This window comes from Mobula hypostoma, chromosome 2, assembly GCF_963921235.1.
Source record: "Mobula hypostoma chromosome 2, sMobHyp1.1, whole genome shotgun sequence".
NCBI classification, from domain to species: domain Eukaryota; kingdom Metazoa; phylum Chordata; class Chondrichthyes; order Myliobatiformes; family Myliobatidae; genus Mobula; species Mobula hypostoma.
In genome coordinates this window covers 131,754,404-131,779,180 of record NC_086098.1, presented here as the reverse complement: position 1 = coordinate 131,779,180, position 24,777 = coordinate 131,754,404, and the positions used below count along the sequence as shown (strand labels likewise).

Here is a 24,777-nt window from a genome sequence, read left to right as displayed (position 1 = left end):
TTTTGGGGCAATACTTGGAGCACTATGGGCCTAGTTATGTTTAGTAGTTCCTGGAAATGGTATGGCTAATGTCCATTGGTTAATGAAAAAATAGGACAAGGTTTCAGCAATTAACTGCTTTTTTGGCCATTGCAGGCATTGAATTGAATTGAATTGAATTGACTTTATTTCTTACATCCTCCACATACTTGGGGAGTAAAAACCTTTATGTTGCGTCTCTATCTAAATGTGCAATGTGCAGTGATAGTAATTTATAATAATTTATAATAAATAGAACAGTCAATGTAATATAGAGTACACTCAAGTCAACGTGAGTTCATCAGTCTGGTGGCCTGGTGGAAGAAGCTGTCCCGGAGCCTGTTGATCCTGGCTTTTACGCTGGGGTACCGCTTCCCAGTTGGTAGCAGCTGGAACAGTTTGTGGTTGGGGTGACTTGGGTCCCCAATGATCCTATGGGCCCTTTTTACACACCTGTCCTTGTAAATGTCTTGAATTATGGGAAGTTCACAACTACAGATTCACTGGGCTGTCCGCACCATTCTCTGCAGAATCCTGCGATTAAGGGAGGTACAGTTCCCATATCAGGCAGTGTTGCAGTCGTCAGGATGCTCTCAATTGTGGCCCTGTAGAAAGTTCTTAGGATCTGGGGGCCTATACCAAACTTCCTCAAGGTCTGAGATGAAAGAGGCGCTGTTGTGCCTTTTTCACCACACAGCTGGTGTGTACAGACCACGTGAGGTCCTCGGTGATGTGAAAGTGATAAGGTGATAGTATTTGAAATTGGTAAAGATTTGGCTAAGTTGGACCCAAGTAATTTTATTGTTGCTCACTGACTTTAATTAGGAGTCACATTTACATTCTAAGAAATAGTTTAAATTTCAAAGAACCTTTCACTGCCTCAGTAGCAAAGCTACTTAGAATCAATGGCAGAGGAGAAACTGATGTAAGGTAAGAATTAAAGGGAAAAGGAAGTGCTGTATATGTCACAACCACAGACTCTGCAGCGAGGTCTATGCACACCCGCAGGCGATATGCGTATCAAGGTCTGCAGTTGTGCTCGTGAGAATGCACGTCCCAGATAACTACTGTCTCATTATGGTGGCATTTAATCCCTGTCTGTTCGTTCTAGGTTTGTCCAGACTTAACCTAAAGCATAGCAACGCTACATTCCCTGCCTACCATCATCCTTGTTGGGGAAAGAAGACTACCATTTCAGCTAATGCTGTTGTCAGAGTGATTTTTGGGTTTAGCACACTCACCTTTAGCAAATGACTTCTCAACCAAAAATCTTCAAATTTGAATATAAATTATATATTTAATTTAAAAGAACAGCAAGTTCCTAAAAGCCATCAATCATAGACCAGACAATGCTAATTAAAATTGATTTAGATGTCTGTGGTGTGGGTGCAAATCAGGAGGTGTAAAGCTTGTGCGTGGTTTCAAAGAAAGCATTGTAAATATGAAATTGTCCTTTGACGCCTGGCACATAAAATATGGAGCCCCACGTTGGGCCAGCAGACCTTCTGACCGATAGCGTCTCCATATGATGCCTGCTGTACCTTGTTTTGTTGAACAAAGAAGCTGCTTCTTATCCACCAGTACTTTAGTCCCGTGACGTTGCTCACGCAACATTTGGTTTCAGGCATGGGATATCTTCGTACGTTACACCGTGTGGCCAGTGAACGTAGCAGCCTAAGTGGGTGAGCATTTTTAAAATTAGCACTCACACTTGGATCTGTTCGGGTCGGTGGTACACGGTAATCACGAACACGAACGGCTGAAATGGTAGATATAAAAGTAGTGTGTTTATGTAAAAGACAAAACTGTGCGTTAATTTGATGAGACGGAGCCACCAGTTGCAAAGGGCTGTTAATAAAGGTTCAGGACTCCAGTGAGGGCATGTCGACTCATTCTGGGGGCTGTATTTTACCATGATCATTTCTGCGAGTGAGTTTATATACCACGTTGTAACAGTTAGACTCAAGGGGATATTCCAGGCATTATGAGGTCAGGGGCTCAAAGGTGGCAGATTGCAGAGTACAAACTCTGAGGTTTTAAGGATGTGCTGTTTAACTGGTACCTGTTATTTATATCTTGCGTAGTATGGGAATTAGTGTGGAGATATTCCGGGGAGAGGTTTTACCCATCTATATCTGTCAGAATGGCACCGATTGAGGTCAGGCAACGTTGGGTTGAGAACACTAATGATGCCAGCCAGCCCTTGACTCTGATTACAACCATTGATAAGCCCTTCACCCCCCGGGGAGAAACAGAGCACTTTGTCAGAGTTATCCTCACTTAAAGTCACACGTGGGAATATGAAATTCTGGCGCAAGCTCACCAGACACTCTCTAAAGATATACACGCTTTGGTAAAGGTGAAGCGCCCGAGCAATATGTGGGACGGTACGGCCCAGGGGATATGGGATGGTACGTGGGCGACTTCCGAGAATGGCAGCAATGAAAAGATATATCGCTTCTTGAAAGGGGAAGTGAGGCAGCGACTGGGGGAAGGTGAGAGTAATTGGGGAATGATAATGGCAGTAATTCAAAGAGCTGATGAGACTGCCATGGATTATGCAGAGTGTATGAGGAGTATTGAGGGTTTGATAATCCAGCGAGGAACGACACAGTCTTCCTGAAAATAATAAAGGAAGGCCTGAGCTTAGCCCACCAGGAAGTTTAGATTTAGGAGGAGTGGTGGGGTAGATCTATTCTGTGCTAGTTTCGTGGGCCTGTGAGACAGACCAAAAAAAGTGCAAAATAAATCATGAAGTGGACATAGTGGATGCAGCTGATGTGACGTCACAGAGGATTTGTTTTGTGTGCCGGCATTTGGGACACGTAGCAAGGAACTGCTGGAATAGATGTGAGAGGATAAAGGAGTTGATATGCCACAGCTGTGGCCTATTGGGTCATGGTTGCAGACAGCGTCCAAGAAAGAAGAAAGTAAAACAAGTGAAAGTCACAGCGAACGTTCAATCTCTCTCCCCATCAGCGCCCATTCTGACCAATCTGACTGCCGATCAGATAATTGAACTGGCGAAGGCAGCTTCAAGGTCAGAAAAAGATGTGGCGATGGCCCCCACTGCCAGCGCTGGTGACCCGCGGATGTACACAACAGCATTGTTGGGGGCCAGTAATGCAGTTATATTAGTTGATACACCGGCATTGATATTGATAACTGACATTTCCTTGCCAACAACCAGACATGCTATTTATATTACAGGTGTAGGAGGAAAAATGATGAAAGCAGAAAGAAGCGAGTGGCAGATACTCGAAATCGGTGGAGTGCAGTTCCCAGTGCATTTCTGGGTATGTCCAAATAATGACAGCACTGTCCTTGGAGTAGACATCCTCGGGGAAGCAGAAGCCATTATACATTCAGGAAAGGGGGAGATAATATGTACAACCAACAGAGAACACAACACAGCCAGTATAATTGCATTGACAGCTATTCAGGGTAAAGTGAAGGAACTAAAACGCCAGAGGATACTCAGAGAGTCTGCGTCAAGTACTAACGCCTACATGGCCAGTAAAGAAACTTGATTTCATCCCCTTGTGGAGAGCCCCGCAATAACCCTGAATGGCCTGTCTGCAGAACCTAAAGTTTTCTTTCTGTCCTGTATATCGTTAATGGATTTTGGGGGGCTACCGTTATTGCCTCAGTCCCAAGACCGATTTGCTTTCACCCTGGGTGTGCAGCAGTATGTGTGGGCCAGACTCCATCAGGGATTCCACAATAACCAAGCTATATTTCATAAAGTCACGACACAGACTTTGGAAAAACTCAATCTAACACCCTACTGTTCGACCATCTTACCATGTGAGATGATCTACCAATTGCTTTGGAGGATTAAGCAGGTCATTTTAGGGGTGATAGCCAGTGTTTTAGAGATACTGCGAGGCGAGGGGTTTAAAATCAGTCCACTCAAGGCTCAGATGGGAAAGAAAACAATGCAGAGGCTGGGCTACACAGGGGAGGAAGGACATATCAGATGGCAGACACACGGCAATCAGCTTCATGCCCCGCCCAGTAAATGTAAGAGGAGTGAGGAAGGTAACGGGCCCATTCGATTACTGCCAGAGTTCACTAATGGCCCCGATACAGGCCTCGAGTAAAGGAGAGTATTACGATGCAGTGGTGGCACAGGACCACAGGAAGGCCAGTGGCATATCATTCAACAAAACAGAAGGACTTCCCCGCTACGTAGCAGCTTTAGACTGTGCCGCGTGGGCAACGCGAGTAAGCCAGCCAGTTGGAATGATGGGACAACTCATACTATACACACACCATACACTGTAGAGCTCCTGAATACGAGGAGGCTGACAGCAGTCACCGACCGCAGACAGACAGCTTGGGAGGCAGTTCTCATCCCCAAAGTCATGTCAGTAATGATAGTTAGGGACATAAGAATGAACCCCGCAACATCCATCCCAACAGAGGAGGAGGCACGCGAGTGCCAAATGGAAATAGAACAGGAAGAAGATATCAGTGTGATGGAAATGCCTCTGGAAGGGGAAGCAGGGGAAATTTTTATTAATGAGTTTCGGAGGTACATAGACAAGAAGCCATGGACTGGGTGGGTTATGGTGAAGGAAACCACATGAGGCAGGAGGAGAAGATGGCGACGCGCTTGCGTGTGCACAGCCCTCCGGTGAAAAACGATATCGTATCTGTTAAATAGGGGCCGTGGACAATTCTGATTTGATGGAGAATGGATGTGAAAGCACAGAGGAACATCTGGAGAAATTTCTGAAACGCTCGTTCGCTACGCTGTCGTTACTGCGTGGTCGGGAATCTTTCGTAGGGTAGGCATCAAAATCCCCGGCTTTGACTGCTTTTGGCGACCGAGAAGGAGGTTGAATCGTTCGGACAGAGATGACACTGAGTACTCGGTGTCGGAGAGCTGATCAGAGCTCGAAGTTTTCAAATGACTCAGAGTCGGATTGTAGTTGGCATGGCAGGGAGAGTTTTTCTTCCTTCTCCCGTCTGCGTGAGATGTGGGACATTTGAGAGACTTTGAACTTTATGGACTTCTTCATCAAGTTATGGTACTGTTGCACTGTTGTAACTATATGTTATAATTATGTGGTTTTGTCAGTTTTTTCAGTCTTGGTCTGTCCTGTGTTTTGTGATATCACATCGGAGGAAATATTGTATCATTTCTTAACACATGCATTACTAAATGACAATAAAAGAGGACTACGTGTCTTCATAAACTAAAAAACAGGTGAAGAATTAGGTTCAGGAGCACTGCCTGGGGATTGCTCAACCCAGGTGATGGAACTGGTGGCCCTGATAGGGGCACTGCATTACAGTAAAGGCAGACGAGTAAATATATATATATAGACAGCAGGTATGCCTTCAGGTTGGTGCATGATTATCTGATGACATGGGCACGGCGAGGATTTGTAACCTCAGGGCGTGCAGGTATTCACCACGGGCACCTCATACAAGAACTGCTGGAAGCAGTGAGTCCGCCAGCAGAGGTGGCAGTAACTAAAGTAAAAGCTCACCAGAAAGGGGAGAGGAGGGAGCAGAAAGGAAATGACTGGGCAGACATCAGGGCAAAGGGGGCAGCAGAGGAACAAGAGGCAATTGAAATTGCAAGTGTGCAGGAAGAAACTACTGACGCCAGTTTGATAAAATTATATGAAGAGGTGGAGGCAGCAGAGAAGGAGGAATGGTGGAGAAAGGGAGTAAAGGGGGGCTAGGTGGGAGCTGGACCCATGGGGAAGGAGGAGTTGTATTGGTACCACCATGTATTAGGCAGATACTACTGAAGTTATATCATGGGGTGATGTATCAGGGAAGGCACAGCATGATCACAACCCTCCAGCAGGATTGGTGGTGGTCAGGGGGATGGGTAGGGATGTTGAGAAATTCTGCCTGCCTTTGTATCATTTGCACCCAGCATAACACCAGTAAGGCCATAAAGCTACAGCAGGCAAACCAGCCGTGGCCGAGGAGACCCTGGGAAAACATCCATATGGACTTCTCGGGGCTGCTACACAAAATCAGGGGGGAGAGCTACCGTCAAGTAATTATGGATCACTTCACCGGGTGGGTAGAGGCTTTCCCAACAAGGGATTGCACCGCTGCATGGATTCTAGTTCAGGTAAGCCTCCCAAGGTGAGGAGCCTCAGTCGAGGTGGACTCGGATCAGGGAGCACACTTCACAGGGAAAGTGATGAATGAAATGTGACACCTGTTCGGGATTCGACAATGGTTCCATGTACCCAACCACCCTCAGAGTTCAGGAATGGTAGAAAGGAAGAAACAGAACAATCAAGAATGCTTTAGCCAAAGCTCTAGCTGAGATGGAAAGAGATGGGTTGATGTATTACCAGGAATCCTGATGAGATTGCAAGCGACCCCAAACCGCACACTGGGTCTCAGCCCCTATGATTTATTGGTGGGTCGAGCAATGCAACTCCCTGATGAGGTAATTACCGGTTGTGGTGAGCCTGGGGCTTCCAGCGAAAGAATGACACAGTATGTGAAAGACTATTGCAACCAACTTAAAGTGTTGAAGGACCGATCAAAACAACAGCAACACATTGCTAATCAGAGAGAGAGAAAGAGCCGGAGGGAAAGGAGATAGTCCTCCCACAGCCGGGCGACCAAGTCATGGTGAGGATGCTACCTGAAGGGGCAAGGTTTGCTCCCAGATAGATAGGACCACAGATGGTACTTTTAACAAGTGACACTCAAGTCTGTGTGCAGTCTCAGTGAGGCAGCCAGCAGAAACACTGAAACTGTACAACTCTCCCTGTTGCTCCCATAGACAGAGCGGGCAATCAAGTGCACCAAATAACCATGTAATTACAGAGAACCCAAGAGATGAGCACCAGCCAGCCACCAGAGCTGACCACAGTTGATGGAAACACACCCACAGGAAATGCGAAGGCAGAGGACACCGAGAGCATGAGAGAAACCCATGAATAGCATGCTAAAGAATGATGGTGATGGTACTCTGTAATGAAGGCTGGTTGCTGAAGGTAGATGATTAGTTGAACAGAATAGAAAAGATATTGGAGAAAATAGATGAGGAGGGATTTAATTTAAAGCAGAGACAGCAGGTTCCACAACTTCAATGGCATGGCAGCCAGAGAAAGATTGCACACGGCATCTGAAGGCAGTCTCTCCCAGCTGGAGTGGAGAGTACACGTAAATGAGCTGGGCACCTTCAGCAGTCAGACCAGCGATCGACTGGACAGTTCGGAAGGGGGTGCCACTGGGGAGAGGTCCTTGCAGTCATTCAAATAGAGACCACCCAACCCCTTCCTGTACATGGATGAGAGGGCTTGTGAGCCTAATGCACTTACCTTGCTGGTGCCCCTGGAAAGAGCGAGTTTTCGCTACCAGAGGATAAAGGAGTGAAGACGAGAAAGGTGATTAAGCTGCAATTGGCCAGCAGAAGAGCCAAACAGGCATATGAACAAAGCTGCATTTCTAAAGAGTGTTGATCAAATTTCTTAAACAATCTCTCTGCTTAGCATTTTCTAGGTAGCGATTAGGGATGATAGGTTAGATGTAGATGCACGTACAATAATTGGGGGGGGGGTAGATTCCGAGGCAGTGCAGTTTTGCTGTCGTGTTTGAATAGATTCTCCTTAAGGTTGGCCTTTCCTAGTACAAATTGACTTTTGTCCAGGGGAGCCAAGAGGAGGAACTGTTAGAGTGATTTTTGGGTTTAGCACATTTACATTTAGCAAATGACTTCTCAACCACCAATCCTCAAATCAGATTGTAAATTGAAGATTTAATTTAAAAGAACAATAGGTTCCTAAAAGCTGCGAATCACAGACTTACTCAGCCTGGTAATCACTTTACCAAGGTTCTGGAGTTGCTCTTCATCATTCTTGCCAGTCACGATGATGTCATCACGGTAACATTGTGTACCTGGAGCACTTGTTCTGTTGCTCTTTGCCAAATGGCTGCAGCTGATGTGACGCCAATAGCGAGACCATTATTCTGGAACAGTTCTTGAGTGTTGATTGTGAGGAGCTTCCTGCTTGACTCCTCAATCTCCATTTACAGAGAGGCTTATGACAAGTCGGTCTCTGAAAACCTCTTCCCACCTGCTAAAGGAGCAAAAATGTCTTGTATCTGTGGCAGGGGATATCGCACAGTACACAGCACAGGCTTGATGCTCACTTTGAAATCCTCACATATGCAAACTGCTCCTGCCTTCCTTTTCTTGATCACCGGGAAAATGGGCATAACCAGTTGCTCCACTCAGCCGTGCAGAGAATGCCAGATGCCCCCCAGCTCTGAAGTTCAGCATCCGCTGTAGTGTGTAAGGCACTGTTCCATCCAGTTCCATTCTGGCCTTCACGCCTTTGTGTTTACCAATCCCCTTCTCGTTAGCATTGTCAAATTCGTCAGTTTACCCGACTAAGGCCATCATCACGTTATTTTTACTCTAGCTTTGCTAGTTCTCTTGCCACATACTGTGCACGTTAACTCACGCGCCCTTTTCTAGCATCGGTGACTGCTTTCTCAGTACTGGTTCAGTTCACTCTTTCCTCTCTCCGTCTCCCTCCCTTCCTGTGCATTCACCATCTCGTAACTGTCAGAGCAATTGGTGATATTCGCTGACTTCCAGGTCTGTACTCGTCGCCAATTTGTTGTGCCTGTACCACTACATATCAAATAAATATAGGCGTGCACTCCAAGAAGTTAGCGTGTATAGTCATTTTGCAGAGAGAACAACAAATCAATGGTCAAGCGTAAATTATCCATCAATATTTAGTGCTAAGGGGAGTCTTTGCACTAAAAGTAATAAATCCATACATTATATAGTGTTTATTGTTTTTCTTTTCCTTTAAATTCTGCAACAGTTCTTACTAAAGTTGGTGAGCTGTCAACCTGCATCAGTGTCTCTTTCTGCACACTTAGGCCATATCCAAACCTTCTGACAGTACATTAGGAATTCAAAGAGGACAAACTTAGTAATAGAATACAGAAAAGTAATTGCCTAGAAATTGTTCAGTCTTGTTTGCGTCACTAAATGGATTGTGGGTGTAATGCTAACGTTGAATTGGGTGACCCACAAAATAGAAAAAAAAATGGAACTTGGCAAAAAAAAATCCAGTTAAAAATTAATTTGGATGGTTTTCAGTGTGTGAATCATGCACAGACTTCTATCTATGCCGTTCCTAGTCATAGTCATAGTCATAGTCATACTTTATTGATCCCGGGGGAAATTGGTTTTCGTTACAGTTGCACCATAAATAATAAATAGTAACAAAACCATCAATAGTTAAACAGTAATATATAATATTACTATTACTAATGTATCTCTTATGAGATGCGTGCATGTGTGATAATTACCTGTCATTGACCACCAGGGAGCAAAGAGGTGAGGTACAGCTCAGCGGAAGGAAAGGTCGCCGTGGAGGCAACGGAATATGCATGGGAAGTGGACTCCACTGTCTATGTGGGTGCCCCAAGTTGGTGGATGAGCCCAGTCAATCCATGTGCCGTGCCGGCAGCCTAAGGTACTGCAAGGTATGAGCGACAAACACAACTGCAGATGCTGGAACCGGAAGCACAAACATGATTTCTGGAAGAACTCAGCCAGTCAGGAATCATCTGTGCATAGAGGAACCCGTTTTAATGATTTTAGGTTCTGATGGAGGGTCCCTGACTTGAAACATTGACTGCTTTCCCTTTCCGCAGGTAATGCTTGGCTGGCTGTGTTTTTCCAGAATTTCTGCTTTTGTTAGTGAGGGGACCAGGGATATGGTGATACTGTGATTATTGTCTGTGTTGACTGCAGACAAAGCTGGAGAACAGAGAAATTAATTGTAAGAGGTTGTTGGCAAAGTCTTGATTTCCCCCTAATGAAGAGCCTCTTGATGCAAGTTTGTTCCTTGTTTTACTTTTATAAGTTGCACCTTCAACAATCCACCTCTGTTGGTAAAGGCAAGAATGGTCAGTGTGCATTGGGTGACATTGTTAGATGTGTGTCTGACACCAGGCAAATACTAAACTGCTAAGCAGATGCCCAAAGATAAGAAAATCTGCCGATGCTGGAAATTCAGACAGCACACATAAAATGCTGGTGGAACTCAGCAGGCCAGGTAAAGAGTGAATCGGCCAAGACCCTTTATCAGGACTTGAAAAACAGATGGGAAGCTAGAGCAAAAAGCTGGGGGGAGGTGAGGAAGAAGTACAAGGTGATCACTGAATCTGGGAGAGGGGGAGGGGTGAAGTAAGGGGCTGAGAAGCTGATAGGTGAAAGAGATAAAGGGCTGAAGAAAGGGAATCTGAAAGGAGAAAGTAGAAGACCATGGGAGAAAGGGAAAGGGGAGGAGCACCAGAGGGAGGCGATGGGCAGGTAAGGAGATGAGGTGAGAGAGGGGAATGGGAATGGGAGGGGGTGGGCAGTTACTGGAAGTTTGAGAAATTGATGTTCATGCCGTCAGGTTGGAGTCTACCCACACAAAAGATAAGGTGTTGCTCCTCCTACCTGAGTGTGGCCTCATTGTGGCAGTTGAGGAGATGGTGGAAGTTATGAAGAAAGTCACTCTAACCTCATCTTTATTTCCCCAGTGCTGATGAAGGGTCTTGGCCCGAAATATTGCCTGGCCTGCTAAGGAAGTGCCCAGGCCATTTTCCCAACATGGCCAATTGAGATAGAAAAAACAATTGCTCAGGTGGTCTAATGTGCTGATATTGGCTTTGCTATGAGTATGCACACAAGGGTTTTAATAGTGACAGTAAACAAAAACGGATTCCTGGAGTACACTGCAACAGAGAGAAATTGGAGACCTCAAGTTTTTGTTGTACTAATGTGCACTTCTTTTCAAGATGGCGCCTGCGTACAACGCTCCTTCAGTCAGCATCTTCTGGATAGATCACAAAACCATATATTTCACTTCTTTTATGTCTCTTACATTTGTTTTTCGTCCTGAATATGATTCTGAAACTGTTGGAGCCCCTGATTGGGAGTTTGGAGTTTGTCTAAGTGTTCCCGCATTCTGCAATCTCCAAGAGGATTCTGGGAGGCAGAGCCAATGTGCGCGAAACTCATGGCGGGAAGTCTGTGGGATGGAGCAGGAGCAGCTATACGACTCCATTTTGCCAATTAAAGCTTCCGTTGTTTGCTGATTAGAGTGACAAGAGAGATTAAAACATTGAGAGAAATGTGGAAGTTGAGCGTTGGCTGCCTGCTTTTTGGTCACTGGAGGGATCGCTCTGCTGCAGGAGAGTGGTGACTGCCTTTTGATCGTTGTTGGGATCACTCTGCTACAGAGAGGGGAGACTGCCTTTTGATCGCAGTTGGGATTGCTCTGCTGCTGGAGAGGGAAAGGCCTGCCGCTGTGCCCAAAGAATATTACCCAGGTTTTCTGTGTTTTGGATATGGACTTGGACTGTAGACTTCTTTTTTCAGTTTTTTAATATTCTGTGTTTCTCACCCAATCTCTCTCAATTTTCTCATGTGCGTGGAGAGGGATTTGGGGATCAATGTGCCTGTTCCATTTTTGTTCATTTTTTTGTGTGGGAAGGAGGGATTTTGGGGGATGACTGTGCTGCTGTTCTTTTCTTTCTTGATTCTGTGGCTATCTGGAGAAGAAGAAGTTCAGAGTTGTATACTTTGATAATAAATGAAAATTTGAACCTGAAAAGAGCCAATGAAATAGAATCACAGCAACTCTCAATAATCCATGTCTTATAGTTTAATTCCATACAGCTCCATCGGTTTCTCATTGTGCCTTTTGCTTTTCAAGGATCTCAGCTTTGCCATGATCAGGACAACTGCTGCCCCTATGATCACTCCTGCCAAGGCTATGAGTATAGGCACCCAAATTTTCTGCTCCGCCCCACTTCCAGGTGTGACCTCTGGTTCCACAGCACTGTTTCTTCGTGTGAACAAGTAAGGTGAGCCCTAGAAGAAAACATATTAAAAAGTCTGTTTGTGGTAGTTACATAACATTACTTTTATCTCTGCAATGGATTTGATTTCAGACATTTGCAATTTGTATTATTAGATTAGATTAGATTAGATTCAACTTTATTGTCATTGTGCCGAGTACAGATACAAAGTCAATGAAATGCATTTAGCATCTGACCAGAAATGCAAAGAATAGTGTTATTTACAAAATAACTGTGAATTAAAAAAGTGCTACAGCACACAAATATAAAAGTACTGAGACAGTACAATACAGCTGCAATACTGCTTAGCGCTGTGATGAGAGGTTCAGCAGTGTCACAGCCTCAGGGAAGAAGCTCTTCCTGTGCCTGCTGGTGTGGGAATGGAGGCTCCTGTAGCGCTTACCGGATGGGAGGAGAGTAAAAAGTCCATGGTTAGGGTAAGATGCATCCCTGATAATGCTTTTCGCCCTATCCAGGCAGCGTTTATGGTAGATGTTCTCAATGGTGGGCAATTGAGTGTCGATAATCAGCTGGACAGTTTTCGCCACACGTTGAAGTGCTTTGCGGTCTGATACGGGACAATTGCCATACCACACTGAGATGCAGTTGGTGAGTATGCTCTCAATGGTACAGTGGTAAAAGTCCGTCAGTATCCTGGGACAGAGGTGAGCTTTCTTCATGCTCCGCAGGGAATAAAGGCACTGTTGCACCTTTTTGATCAGGATGGAGGAGTCCAGGGAACAGGTGAAATCCTCGGAAATGTGGACACCAAGGAATTTGAAGCTTGATACACGCTCCACTACAGTTCTGTTGATGTAGATGGGGACGTGAGTGTGACTCCTGGCATGCCTGATGTCCACAATGATCTCCTTGGTCTTCTGGGTGTTAAGGGCCAGATTGTTGTCGGCACACCATGCAGCCAGGTGCTGGACCTCGTCCCTGTAGGCCGTCTTGTCATCCCCTCTGATCAGACCAACCACTGTGGTGTCGTCTGCGAACTTGATTATGGAGTTAGAACCATGTACAGGAACGTAATCATAGGTGAAAAGGGAGTACAGAAGAGGGCTCAGCACACAGCCTTGAGGCACGCCGGTGTTCAGGGTGAGAGTGGAGGAGGAGAGGTTGTCTAACTTAACTGATTGGGGTCTGTTAGTCAGAAAATTATCCACTTCCTGCTGTAGGCAATAACTGGTTTCGTTGTGATATTAACTCATTAAGCACCTCAAGGATGTATACTTAGCCTACTACTCTACTCTCTCTCTATACCCATGACTGTGTGGGTAGGCACAGCTGAAATGCCATCTATGAATTTGCAGATGACGCAAATATTGCTGGCAGAATTTTAGATGGTGACGAGAGGGCATACAGGAGCTCATATATCAGCTAGATGAGTGCTGTCACAGCAATAACCTTGCACTCAACGTCAGTAAGACCCAAGTACCGATTGTGGACTTCAGAATGGGTAAGTCGAGGGAACACACGCCAGTCCTCACAGAACAATCAGAAGTGGGAAGAGTGAGCAATTTCAAGTTCCTGAGTGTCAATATCTCTGAGGATCTTTACAGTTACAAAGAAGGCAAGACAGTGGCAATATTTCATTAGGAGTTTGAGAAGATTTGGTATGTCTCTACAAATTTGTACAGTGGTACTGTGGAGAGCATTCTAACTGGCTACATTACTGCAGAGGATCGAAAGCAGCAGCAGAATATTGTGAACTTCGTTAGCTCCATCATGGGCACCAGCCGTCATAGTATCCAAGACATCAAGGAGTGGTTCATCAAGAGGGCACCACCCATCATTAAGGACGCCCATCACTCAAGTCATGCCCTCTACCCATTGCTCCCATTAGGAGGGGGTACATGAGTCTGAAGTCACACACCCAATGTTTCAGGATTTACTGTATTTACTGTAATTCACCAAGTGGTCACAGGCAGCATTATCGATTGTATTTCATTGTGCTGCTGCAGCAAAATCAACAAGTTTCACTACTCTATGTCGATGATATTATACCTGATTCTGATTCTGACATTAAAGCAAAGATATCTATATACCTCAACTGTGGCCTGCTTGCGTAGGAAGCAGGCCTGCCCTTTACAAATGTGATATTCTTAATAATTACAGTAGCATTAGAACTATTGAATATCTGTTTGTATAGAGTTCAAATATTTGATAATAACTGATTAACATGATTCTTAAACAGCACAACAAAGAGAACTTTGCCAGTAAAATATAATAGACCACCATATAAAGACACTTTTACTTACAGAGCTTGGACACTTCAGCTTGCTTCTGTCATAGGTGAAATTGTTGTAATTTTGCTTGTGTCCAACTGGTTCCAGCTGCAGGAGGGTAAAGGGAATAAAGCCCAAATATTAAATATAATTACCTGTATGATAACTATCTCTATGGGTCTCACTGAGAATCATTTAAAAGGGAAGGGGAAGCACAGAGGCACAATGATTAAATTTCTATATGTGCTCCAAAGCCCACCGGACTTGTTCATTTGCCAAAGGCTGTCACATTCTGGGATCAGAGATAGAGTGGGAACTATCAACAAATCTGTGGAGTAAGGCAACTTGATTTTATGGCCTCATTTGGGGAGCTTTTGAATATTCTGATGGTGGGTTGGGAGGATGGATACACCATATTACACCTCCTCCACCCCCCTCCCCATACACCCTCCCTATTCCCACCCACATTTTGGGATGAGAGTTCAACAGAAAATAAAAATACATAACACTGGAAAAACTAAGCAGGTCAGGATACATTTGTGGAAAGGGAGAGAAAGAGAGTCCTTCCATCATGTTGAAGGTTAACTTGGTTTCTCTCTCCAGAGGTGCTTTCTGACTGGCATTCACCCATGCATTTCAGATTCTAGGAACTTTAATTTTAGATTATCAGCAACTGTAGTATTTTGCTTCCTACAAATTCAACAGAAAGCAATGTGTGGTGAGAGGACAGGTGAGATTTATCAATGAGCAGGTGCCTTTTTTGACTTGAGTACTGGTGGAGTATTGTGACCAGGCTAGAGTACCACTGCATTGAAGATTTTAATCCTTCAGACAAGGTTATGACCCATTTTCACCTCCATCCTAGTTATCTGCTTTTGCTCCAAGTATCTACTTGACAAAAATCTGCTGGACAAAAGTTCATTGCTTGGACATTGGCTTCATTGGTACAGAATATGATCACTCCTATTTATGGCCTAGGGAAGTATTGGAAAATATGTGTAGCAGGAATTTAATCTTGAAAGCTCCAGGTCTCAGTAATCATGCACAAAAGAGCTTCAAGGAAATGCTTAAAAGAAGGAAAGGGATGAGGAGAGAAGGAGAGATTTGGGGAGGATATTTCAGAACATTGGGCCAAAGTGAGAGTGGTTAAATTCAGGGATGTTCAAGGGGTCAGAGTGAAAGGAGCATAGAGGTTACCGAGGGGCAAGGGCAAGGAACGGTTGATAATTCTGAAAGTGAGATATTGGTTAACTGAAAGACAGTTTTGATCGGAGACAAAATATGCAATGGTTGGTGGAGCTGGTGCAAATTAGCACATAAGCAACTGAGCTTGGTTGGGACAGACACAAATTTACTCTAAGTTTGGATGGTGAGTTTGAAATATTAAATCTGATCATCCAGTCCAAAAATCAAATTCCCAATTGCTGGAGTTGTTGAGTTAATGAGACATTCTCTCCGGTGCAGGAAGGACATGGAGAGGTTCAGGAAGCTGCTTGGATAAGGAGAGGTTGAACACACTTAAATTATTTCTCTGGAGCCTTGGAAAATATGTGTACCTAGAAATTTAATCCCAAGACTGAGGGGCAATCTTGTAGAAGTTTATCAAATGGTGAGATGTTTGGGATAAAGATAATGTGCAGCAATCATGATTGACCCAGACTTAGTAGACAGAAGGGCCTATTGCTTTGTGTTTTATGTTCTAATTTCTAATTGAGGACGAAGCAGTACCATGTTGTTCCATAAACCAATGGCCATCTCGGCTTGTCCTCGTTCACTTAAATGGAAGCAATCTACTGAAAAGAAGCTCAGGTCCGGCAGGCCCATCTGCAAAGGAAGGAACAGATGAATAAGTTATATTGTTAAATAAAATAACATTATAATACAGATGTCATCTCATAGGCTGAGACATAATCGATGGATATTTGAGATATAGGACCATAAGACAGAGGAACAGAATGAGGCTATTGGGCCCATCGAGTCTATGCCACCATTTCATCATGACTGATGAATTCCCTCTCAGCCCCAATCTCCTGCCTTCTTCCCGTATCCCTTCATGGCCTGCCTATTCACAAATCTATTGACGTCTGCTTTAAATATACCAAAAGTGGTCTTAATCCCCATCGGCAGATATGGAACCGGCCCACAACAGGTACATAAACAAGTGAAATGAAACATTGTCTGCTTTGGAGGAAGTTAGAAGAGATTGGATCAACTCAGAGCGATAGAGGTCGAGGAGTGACCTGATAGAAGTATATAAGATCATGAGAGGCATAAGTAGGGCAGATTGCCAAAGTCTTTTTTTTCCCATGATATCCATGGTATCAAAAACAAGAGTCAAAGTGAGAGGAAGGAGTTTGAGAAGATCTGAGGGGTAAGATTTTTTTTCTATCCTGGGAGTGGTTGATGTCTGGAACTGGTGCCAGAGGAGGTGGTAGAAACAGGTACAATGAGGACCTTTTAGAGACATTTAGATGGAAACTTAATGGACAAGGTATTAGATGATATGAACTTAGTGCAGGCAAGTGAGATTAGTGTAGATGGGGGAAACTTAGCATGGACATGATGGGTCAAAGGGCCTGTTTCTGTGTCCTACAAATTTATGATTCTAAAATATTGGGGTAAGAAATATGTAATTGTAATACAGAGCCTGTAATTGGAGTGGCACATTGTACTTTCTATTTTCTGCCTAATTTTTGTTCTTTTAAAAAAAAGATACACAGATAGTTTCTAAAAAATGAATCCTTTCAGTATGCTTCTCCATTTTCTGCTCAAGTAGGACTGGCCGATGATGGATAGGATGCTTTGAGAATGGATGGAGCCTCAGTCTCTGCCCTGCACTTCCTCATGCCTCGGACCGAAAAAAACAACAGTACCAAGAACAGGACTGTATGTATCCAAATCCCAGCTAACTTCCAGAGCTATTGGCTCCTGGTGAAGTTGCACAGCAGTCTTATGGACAGGGCCATAGGCATTCAGTATGACTTCAGTTTGATGTGTTTCTATAAAACATCTGATAATTGGACATCTACCTAGTCTGCAGATGGATGGAAAACAAGCTGTTCTCCTCCCTGTCCAGTCTGGTACAAAGAAACATCATATTAAGCAGCAGATCCCTCTTTGCAGATGCCCATGATCCCAAATTCATTGTCTTCCTGCCCAACATGTTGCAGTTTCTTCCAATGAAGTCCCCTCCACCAGGAGCCTGGCTTCTAGAGCTTTGGCTCAGAGGATGAAGGGAATGTCTCAGCACAAATCGCTGGGTATGTTCACACAATGGATCTGACAATGAATTACTTTCTCAGCTGGACGCAGTGGCTATTAGAGGTGTCATTATGGATGTATACGAACCCTTTAGATTTTCTGCAGGAAGGTCCGAGTAATTTCCCAATATTAGTGTGAATGTTGGGTGGAAGTTCTGTTCTAATTATTGCCAGAGACCTCATCCTCTCAGAAATTAAACTGTTTTTTGTCCATTGGATTGGGTTTGATGCACACAGTTGGATGTACACTAAAAGAAAAGAAGTTTTGTATTTCCATAGCACTTTCAACAGCTCAGGTCATCTCAAAAACTCTTAAAAACAAATAAAGCACATAGTGCAGTCAGGGTAAGAAAGGTTTATACATGAGGTGCTGCCTCAAAAAGGTATCCACCCAGCATGGGTCATGCCCTCTTTTCACTGCTACCGTCAGGCTGAAGGTACAGAAACCTGAGGTCCCACCCCACCACGTTCAGGACCAGCTACTTTCCTATGGCAATCAGGTTCTTGAACCGAGCAGTACAACTCTAATCCTACCTCTCGAGTACTACAGACTGCAGTCCACAGAAAGTCGCCAATGAACATCAGTGCCATGATCTTTCATCAATCCTGTTATGGTTACTATTCCATAGAATTGATGAGTATACCAAGCAGAAAATGGATCTCAAGGTTGTACGTGGTGACATATCTGTACTTTGATAATAAAGTTTACTTTGAACTACCACAGACTTGTCTAGATGTATCCTTTTGCACTAGTATCTTGTTTTCCACTTTTCTTCATTATCTTCTCTAAGGGTGAGTGGGCAGATGCAGTTTAATGTGGATAAATGTGAGGTTATCCACTTCGGTGGTAAGAACGGGAAGGCAGATTATTATCTAAATGGAGTCAAGTTAGGAAAAGGGGAAGCACAATGAGATCTAGGTGTTCTTGTACATCAGTCACTGAAAGCAAGCATGCAAGTACAGCAGGCAGTGAATAAAGCTAATGGCATGCTGGCCTTCATAACAGGGGGAATTGAGTATAAGAGCAAAGAGGTCCTTCTGCAGCTGTACAGGGCCCTGGTGAGACTACACCTGGAGTACTGTGTGCAGTTTTGGTCTCCAAATTTGAGGAAGGACATTCTTGCTATTGAGGGAGTGCAACGTAGGTTCACAAGGTTAATTCCCAGGATGGCGGAACCATCATATGTCGAAAGATTGGAGTGACTGGGCTTGTACACTCTGGAATTTAGAAGGCTGAGAGGGGATCCTATTGAAACATATAAGATTATTAAGGGATTGGACACGTTGCAGGCAGGAAGCATGTTCCCGCTGATTGGTGAGTCCAGAACCAGAGGTCACAGTTTAAGAATTAGGGGTAGGCCATTTAGAAAGGAGTTGAGGAAAAACTTTTTCACCCAGAGAGTGGTGGATATATGCAGTGCTCCGCCCCAGAAGGCTGTGGAGGCCAAGTCTCTGGATGCTTTCAAAAAAGAGATGGATAGAGCTCTTAAAGATAGCGGAATCAAAGGTTATGGGGATAAGGCAGGAACTGGATACTGATAGTGGATGATCAGCCATGATCACAGTGAATGGCGGTGCTGGCACGAAGGGCCGAATGGCCTACGCCCGCACCTATTGTCTATTGTCTATTATATTCTGTGTGTTGTCTGAGCCTACATGCCTGTGATGTTGTTGCAAGCAAGTTTTTCATTGTACCTGTAGCTCACCATACTTGTGCAAGTGACAATAAAGTCAATTTCACTTGAATTGGAAGTTGGTCTATTGTTAGTTCTTCACCACTAAGTTATTACCACCACAATGAATCTACATCTCGCAGCCCAGATTTCATAACAAAATGACTTACGATGTTCAATGGAACGATAGTATTTGTGAAATAAGGTTGCAACACAACCGTGAAGTCTTCAGTTGTGTCGTATTTTCCACTGTCAATCAATGCAGTCAGTTTGGTCTGAATAAAAGAAAATAATAGCATATTAATTAGCAAAGAAGGGTCACTGGAAACACTTCAATGCTGTTTCTCTCTCCACAGATGCTGTCTGGTGAACTGCATGTTTCCAGCATTTACTGTTCTTAGCACAGAGCACTGTGCTCCTGGTACCTGTTGGGAATTGTGCCTGTTGCCACACGTAAGCCTGTGAGACTCTTAGGAACCAGTTGTACTCACCACCATTGACTGATGGAGCTTAATGATGACTGGTGAATGCAAGAGCAAATACAGAGCAAAACGGGAAAAAAAACTCTGCTGGAAGAATCCGGCAAGCTGAGCAATATCTGTGGAGGGAAAGGGATGGGTCGAGACATTGCATCAGGGCTGAAAGTGTAGAGGAAAGATAGCAAGTGTACGGAAGTGAGAGGGAGGGCTGGTAGGTGGCAAGGAACTAAAGGGGGCAGGGTTGGGATGATAACTGAGCCACCTGGGAGAGGAGCGAGTAGAGTGTGGACAGATCGGGAGATAATAGGTGACAAGATAATAAAAGAGAGACAAAACCAACACAGATGGAGCCAGGAGGGAGAGGGGAAGAGGAAAGATGGAGACAAGATGGGTAGGCAATAGGTGGAACCAGATAAGGGAGGATGATGGTCGGCGGGGGGAGGTAATGGAAAAAGTGAACAAGGAAGAAGATACCTAGTCAATAGTTATGTGGGTGATGGGCTGCTGGAATCAGGTAAGTGAAGGTGATAAGTCTAGAAAATGGTGGGGGGGGAGCTAAAAAATGAAAACAAAGGGAGAGAGACAAATCATGAACACAGGAGATTTAGCAGATGCTGGAAATCCAGAGTAACACACAGAAAATGTTGGAGAGAGATTTTGGGTAAAAACGGGAAGGGATCACTGGAGGAGTGGGTTACTGGAATTGGAAACTTCTATATTCATGCTTTTGGACCGTAAGCTACCCAAGTGGAATACATGGTTGTATCTGGCCTCATCATGGCTGAGGACAGATAGGTAGGTGTGGGAATGGGGAGGGGAGTTGTGAACATAGCCAATTAGAAGCTCAAGGAGGCTGTTCCAGATAGTGTGCAGGTATTCTTTTACATGGTCACCTGGTCTACACGTGTTCTTGCCAAAGAAGAAGTCACGTTACGTGAAGTGAACATAACAGACCCGGCTGGAGGAGGTGCACATGAATCTCTGCTTTCAGCTGGAAGAGCTTTGTGGTTCCTGGACAGTGATGCAGGGGGGTGTGGGGGAGATGTAGGGATGACTGTTTCATCTCCTGTGGTTTAAGGGGAAAGTTCCAGGGGAAGGAGAGTGTTAGTTGGGAAGGGCTAACATACCAGGGAGCCTCAGAGGGAGTGGTTCCTGCAGAAAGAAGAAAGCAAGGGAGAGAGGAAGATATGACTGGTGGCGGGATCCCTGTGGCAGAGAATAATGTGTTGTATGTGGAGGCTAATGAGGTGATGACTAGAAGAACTCCTGGGGTCTGACATTTAGGAAACGGAAGAAAGGCATGAAAGGGGTCCATCAACTACAGCAAAGTGGAAGCCATTTTTCCTGAAGGAAGGAAGACACGTGAGAAGTTTGAGAGCGCAAAGCTTCCAATGCTGTGGAAATGGAGAGAAAGGGGACCGGCATCCTATGTGAGACAAGATGGGAGGAGGTATGTTCAAGGTAGCTGTGGGCATCTAATGCAGATTTAGCTCTGATAAATAAAGATGCAATCTCTCTACCTCCCCCGCCCCACCCCAAACCAGCTGGGTCCCACCTCATTTCCCAACATCAGACATTATTTCAGCAGTCCATGAGAGTTATAGAAATGTGCTTGAATCCACTAGGCCACTAATTGCCTGCTTCAGTTTGTTTAAACTCAAGGAAATATTTATTCCTTGGATCTATCTTTACCAAGCTCCACACTTTGGCTAGCACAATAGAGGAACTTGCTTCATGCAATTTTGTTTCATCACAACAGGTATTTGGAAATTGCTGCCTAGACCCATAGCGATGGGATGTTAAACTCCAGGAACTATTTGAATGGGAAAGGATGTTGGTGATTAAAACTAACATCAAAAAAGTAATGAGTAATTATCCAGGCTCCAAGGGGAAGAAGTGTGAGAAAAATGCATCAATAGCTACCTTGTGAATTTATTTGTTACGGGAAACATTGATTAAAGAGAGAGGTACTTACTTTACAAGTTTAAACCTTATAGTTCAAGTTTGTACCTGATACTCCCTGTTAACTATCAACATTTCACTCAGTTCAGGAGAATTGTCTCTCAGCTTCAGAAAGCAGGGACAGATGTTCCTGCGTAAAATAACACAAACACTTCATGAGTGGCAAACAAGAAAGGTGTTAAAATAATACATCCCATTTTCAATAGATTAAGACATTAAAGATCCATAATTTCCAACTCAGTGGAATGATGCTCAATGTATGAACTCTGAAGATGACTTAATTAATGAGCCAAATAGTGAATGCTCAGAATACAATGAGTAACCATGGCAACTGGTCAACAATGCTACAGAAAGCAATAAATGAGGTTTCTTTGCAAGGAAAAGGCCTTGTACAAAATCAACTGATTTCTTTTCAATTCCCATTCTGCATCCTTGACACCCTGTTTGTCTTTGCCTTATCTGCCTTTTATCTTATTTACTCCCTTTCCTTCACCCTCCTTGCGCAGTTACAGTATATGCTGCTTTCTGTTTTGCTAAACTTCCGCTCCTTCCTGACTCATTCTTCTCCTCCACCAACTTGTCTTCATTGCCTCTCTCTGCCCTTCCTGCCATTCCACGTCTGTGCAGAGCAGCACAAATAGTCAGCAATTGAAGACAGGAATGCAGGAACAACTCAACAGCTTGGGAACATCAGATGCCGCCTCATCTGTACAGCATTTTCTGTTTTTACTTCATATCTCCAGAACCTGCAGTATTTTTAGCTTTAAGATGAAGAACCACTTACAGCACTGCTGACAAACATTTACTCCCTACATGGCTCAGTTGGTAATCTTCTTGCCTCTGCCAGAATGTTAGAGGTTTGCATTCAGTTTCAGTAACCTAAGCACTACAAATATCTCAGCTGGCACTCATTCATGGCTCTGAGGGAGTGCTGCACTGTTGGCAATGTCACCTCTGAGATGCAATATTAAATTGAGGTCCCACCTATGTTCACATGGCTCTCTTTCTAAGAAGGACAGGAGAGTTCTTCCTGGTGACCTTAACAATATTTATCCTTTAATAAATTAATAAATCTTTTAATTATCCTTCACTGAATTATCATAGACCATAAAACAGTACAATAAAGAAGTAAGCCCTTTGGGCCACAATGTTGTGGCTAACCAGCTTACAAAGCAAATCAAAAACACCTAAACTCTAGTCCCTCCTACCTACACAATGTCCAAGTCCCTCTACCTTCCTGACATTCACGTGCCTATCTAAACGTCTCTTAAAAGCCTCCAATATATTTGCCTCTACCACCATACCAGGCAACGCACTCCAGGCATCTGCCTCTCTGAGCAAAGAACGTACCCCTCATATCCCCCCCTCATCTCAATATCACGTTGATGTTTGTAGGAACTGGATGAATGCAAATTGATAGCCCCCACCCTGTAAGAGCTACCTTGTAAGAACTCCACTGGCTGCAAAATGGTTTGCAATGTGAAAGATGCTAAATAAAAGCAAATCTTATTTTCCTCTTTATTTCAATCTGTTTGGGTAAACATATAAAGCCTTAACAGCATGCTAAAAACCAGATAATCTTTGGAAAGAACAGATATCTATACATAAGAACATAAGAAATAGGAGCAGGAGTAGGCCATCTGGCCCATTGAGCCTGCCCTGCCATTCAATAAGATCATGGCTGATCTGTCCGTAAACTCAGCTCCATCTACCTGCCTTTTCCCCGTAACCCTTAATTCCCCTACTATGTAAAAACTTATCTAACTGTATCTTAAATATATTTAGTGAGGAAGCCTCAACTGCTTCGCTGGGCAGAGAACTCCACAGATTCACCACTCTCTGGGAAAAACGGTTTCTCCTCATCTCCATCCTAAATCTTCTCCCCTGAATCTTGAGGCAATGTCCCTAGATTGAGGTCATGTTTTAAAATGGGTGATATTAAGTCATACAGCATGGTAAAACGCCCTTCAGCCCATCAACACTGTGCTAACCACTGACCATCCATTTACACTAATCCCATTTTAACTCTCCACATTCCAATCAGCTCTTCCAATAAGGGGTATAGATAGGGCAAACACAAGCAGGCTTTTTCAACTGAGGCTGGGAGGGACTACAACCAGAGGTCATGGGTTATGGGTGAAAGGTGAAAAGTTCAAGGCGAACATGAGGGGAAACAACTTCTCTCAGGGAGTTGCAAGAGTGTGGAACGAGCTACCAGCACAAGTGGTGCATGCGAGCTCGATTTCAACTTTTAGGAGAAGTTTGGATAGGTACATGGTTGGCAGGGGTATTGAGGGCTATGGTCCTGGTGCAGGTCAATGGGAGCAGGCAGTTTAAATGGCTTCAGTGTGGACTAAGTAGGCCAAAGGGCCTGTTTCTGTGCTGTACTTTTCTATGACTTCATGACTCTCCCATGTTCTACCACTCACCTAAACACTGGGACCAATTCAAAGCAGCCAATGAATCTATCCATCTGCATATCATTGGAATGTGGGGGTAAAATGAATTACCTGGAGGAAACCCGGGCGGTCATTGAGAGAAAATGCAAACTCCATATAGGTCAGTATTCAGCCTGCGTCCCAGGAGCGGTGAGGCGGGTGCCTCCCCAAAGTACAGCCCACCCTCTGCTTGCACACTTCCTGTCTATTACGCGGGCGGCCATGTAATTTTGCCCTCAGCCAGTTGACGATCATCCTATTTTCCCTTACAATGGGTACGGCCACTTACTTCTGAAGTAATGCACAGCCGATTGTGTTCTTCTTAATCCTTCGAATCCCCTTCATTTCGAGTAATTGCATAACATTTACAAAAGCTCTTGGCACCTATTACAAAGAGGAGTCAGATCTCAGGAGGGAATTAGACTCTGGGGATTAGATTGGTTGTTGCACGATCTCAGGCCCTGGCCGCCACAGTTAACTCTGTGTTAGGCCAGGTTGCTGGTGTTGGAGGAGCTGGCCTGGCCTTACAGGTTGGACTGATTTGTATTTACCTTCAGATGTACGTTCAACAGAAGAGTCACTGGTGCTCCTTACTCCAACGGCGGTGGAGTGCAGGCATGCTTAGCGGAGAGCGGGCGGAATCATGCTGGTTGTCAGCTTTAGAATGGGGACGGCCGTTCATGGAGTCATAGAGAGACAGAGTACAGAAACAGACCCTTCAACCCACCATCCGTACTGACCATCACCCACCTACCCTACACTAAGCACTGGGGACTTATTACGGTGAGTAATTAACCCACAAACTCACATGTCTTTGGGATGTTGAATTGAATTGAATTGACTTC

General features: G+C 44.4%; 1 protein-coding gene across 2 annotated transcripts in view; it reads right to left on the bottom strand.

Moving 5' to 3' along the window:
* Positions 1-10,384: 10,384 nt before the first annotated feature.
* Positions 10,385-24,777, bottom strand: part of plb1 (phospholipase B1) — a 195,944-nt gene continuing 181,551 nt past the window's right edge. Inside the window, exons 53-58 of one of the 2 annotated variants that reach the window (XM_063040679.1) lie at positions 24,222-24,316; positions 21,543-21,624; positions 19,224-19,328; positions 15,849-15,944; positions 14,154-14,228; positions 10,385-11,902 (exon numbers count right to left, since the gene is read on the bottom strand). In XM_063040679.1, the coding sequence (XP_062896749.1) occupies positions 11,687-11,902; positions 14,154-14,228; positions 15,849-15,944; positions 19,224-19,328; positions 21,543-21,624; positions 24,222-24,316 (669 nt within the window). In that variant the 3' untranslated portion in view covers positions 10,385-11,686. The remainder of the gene's footprint in view (positions 11,903-14,153; positions 14,229-15,848; positions 15,945-19,223; positions 19,329-21,542; positions 21,625-24,221; positions 24,317-24,777) is intronic. The other variant, XM_063040678.1, reaches the window with a different exon arrangement.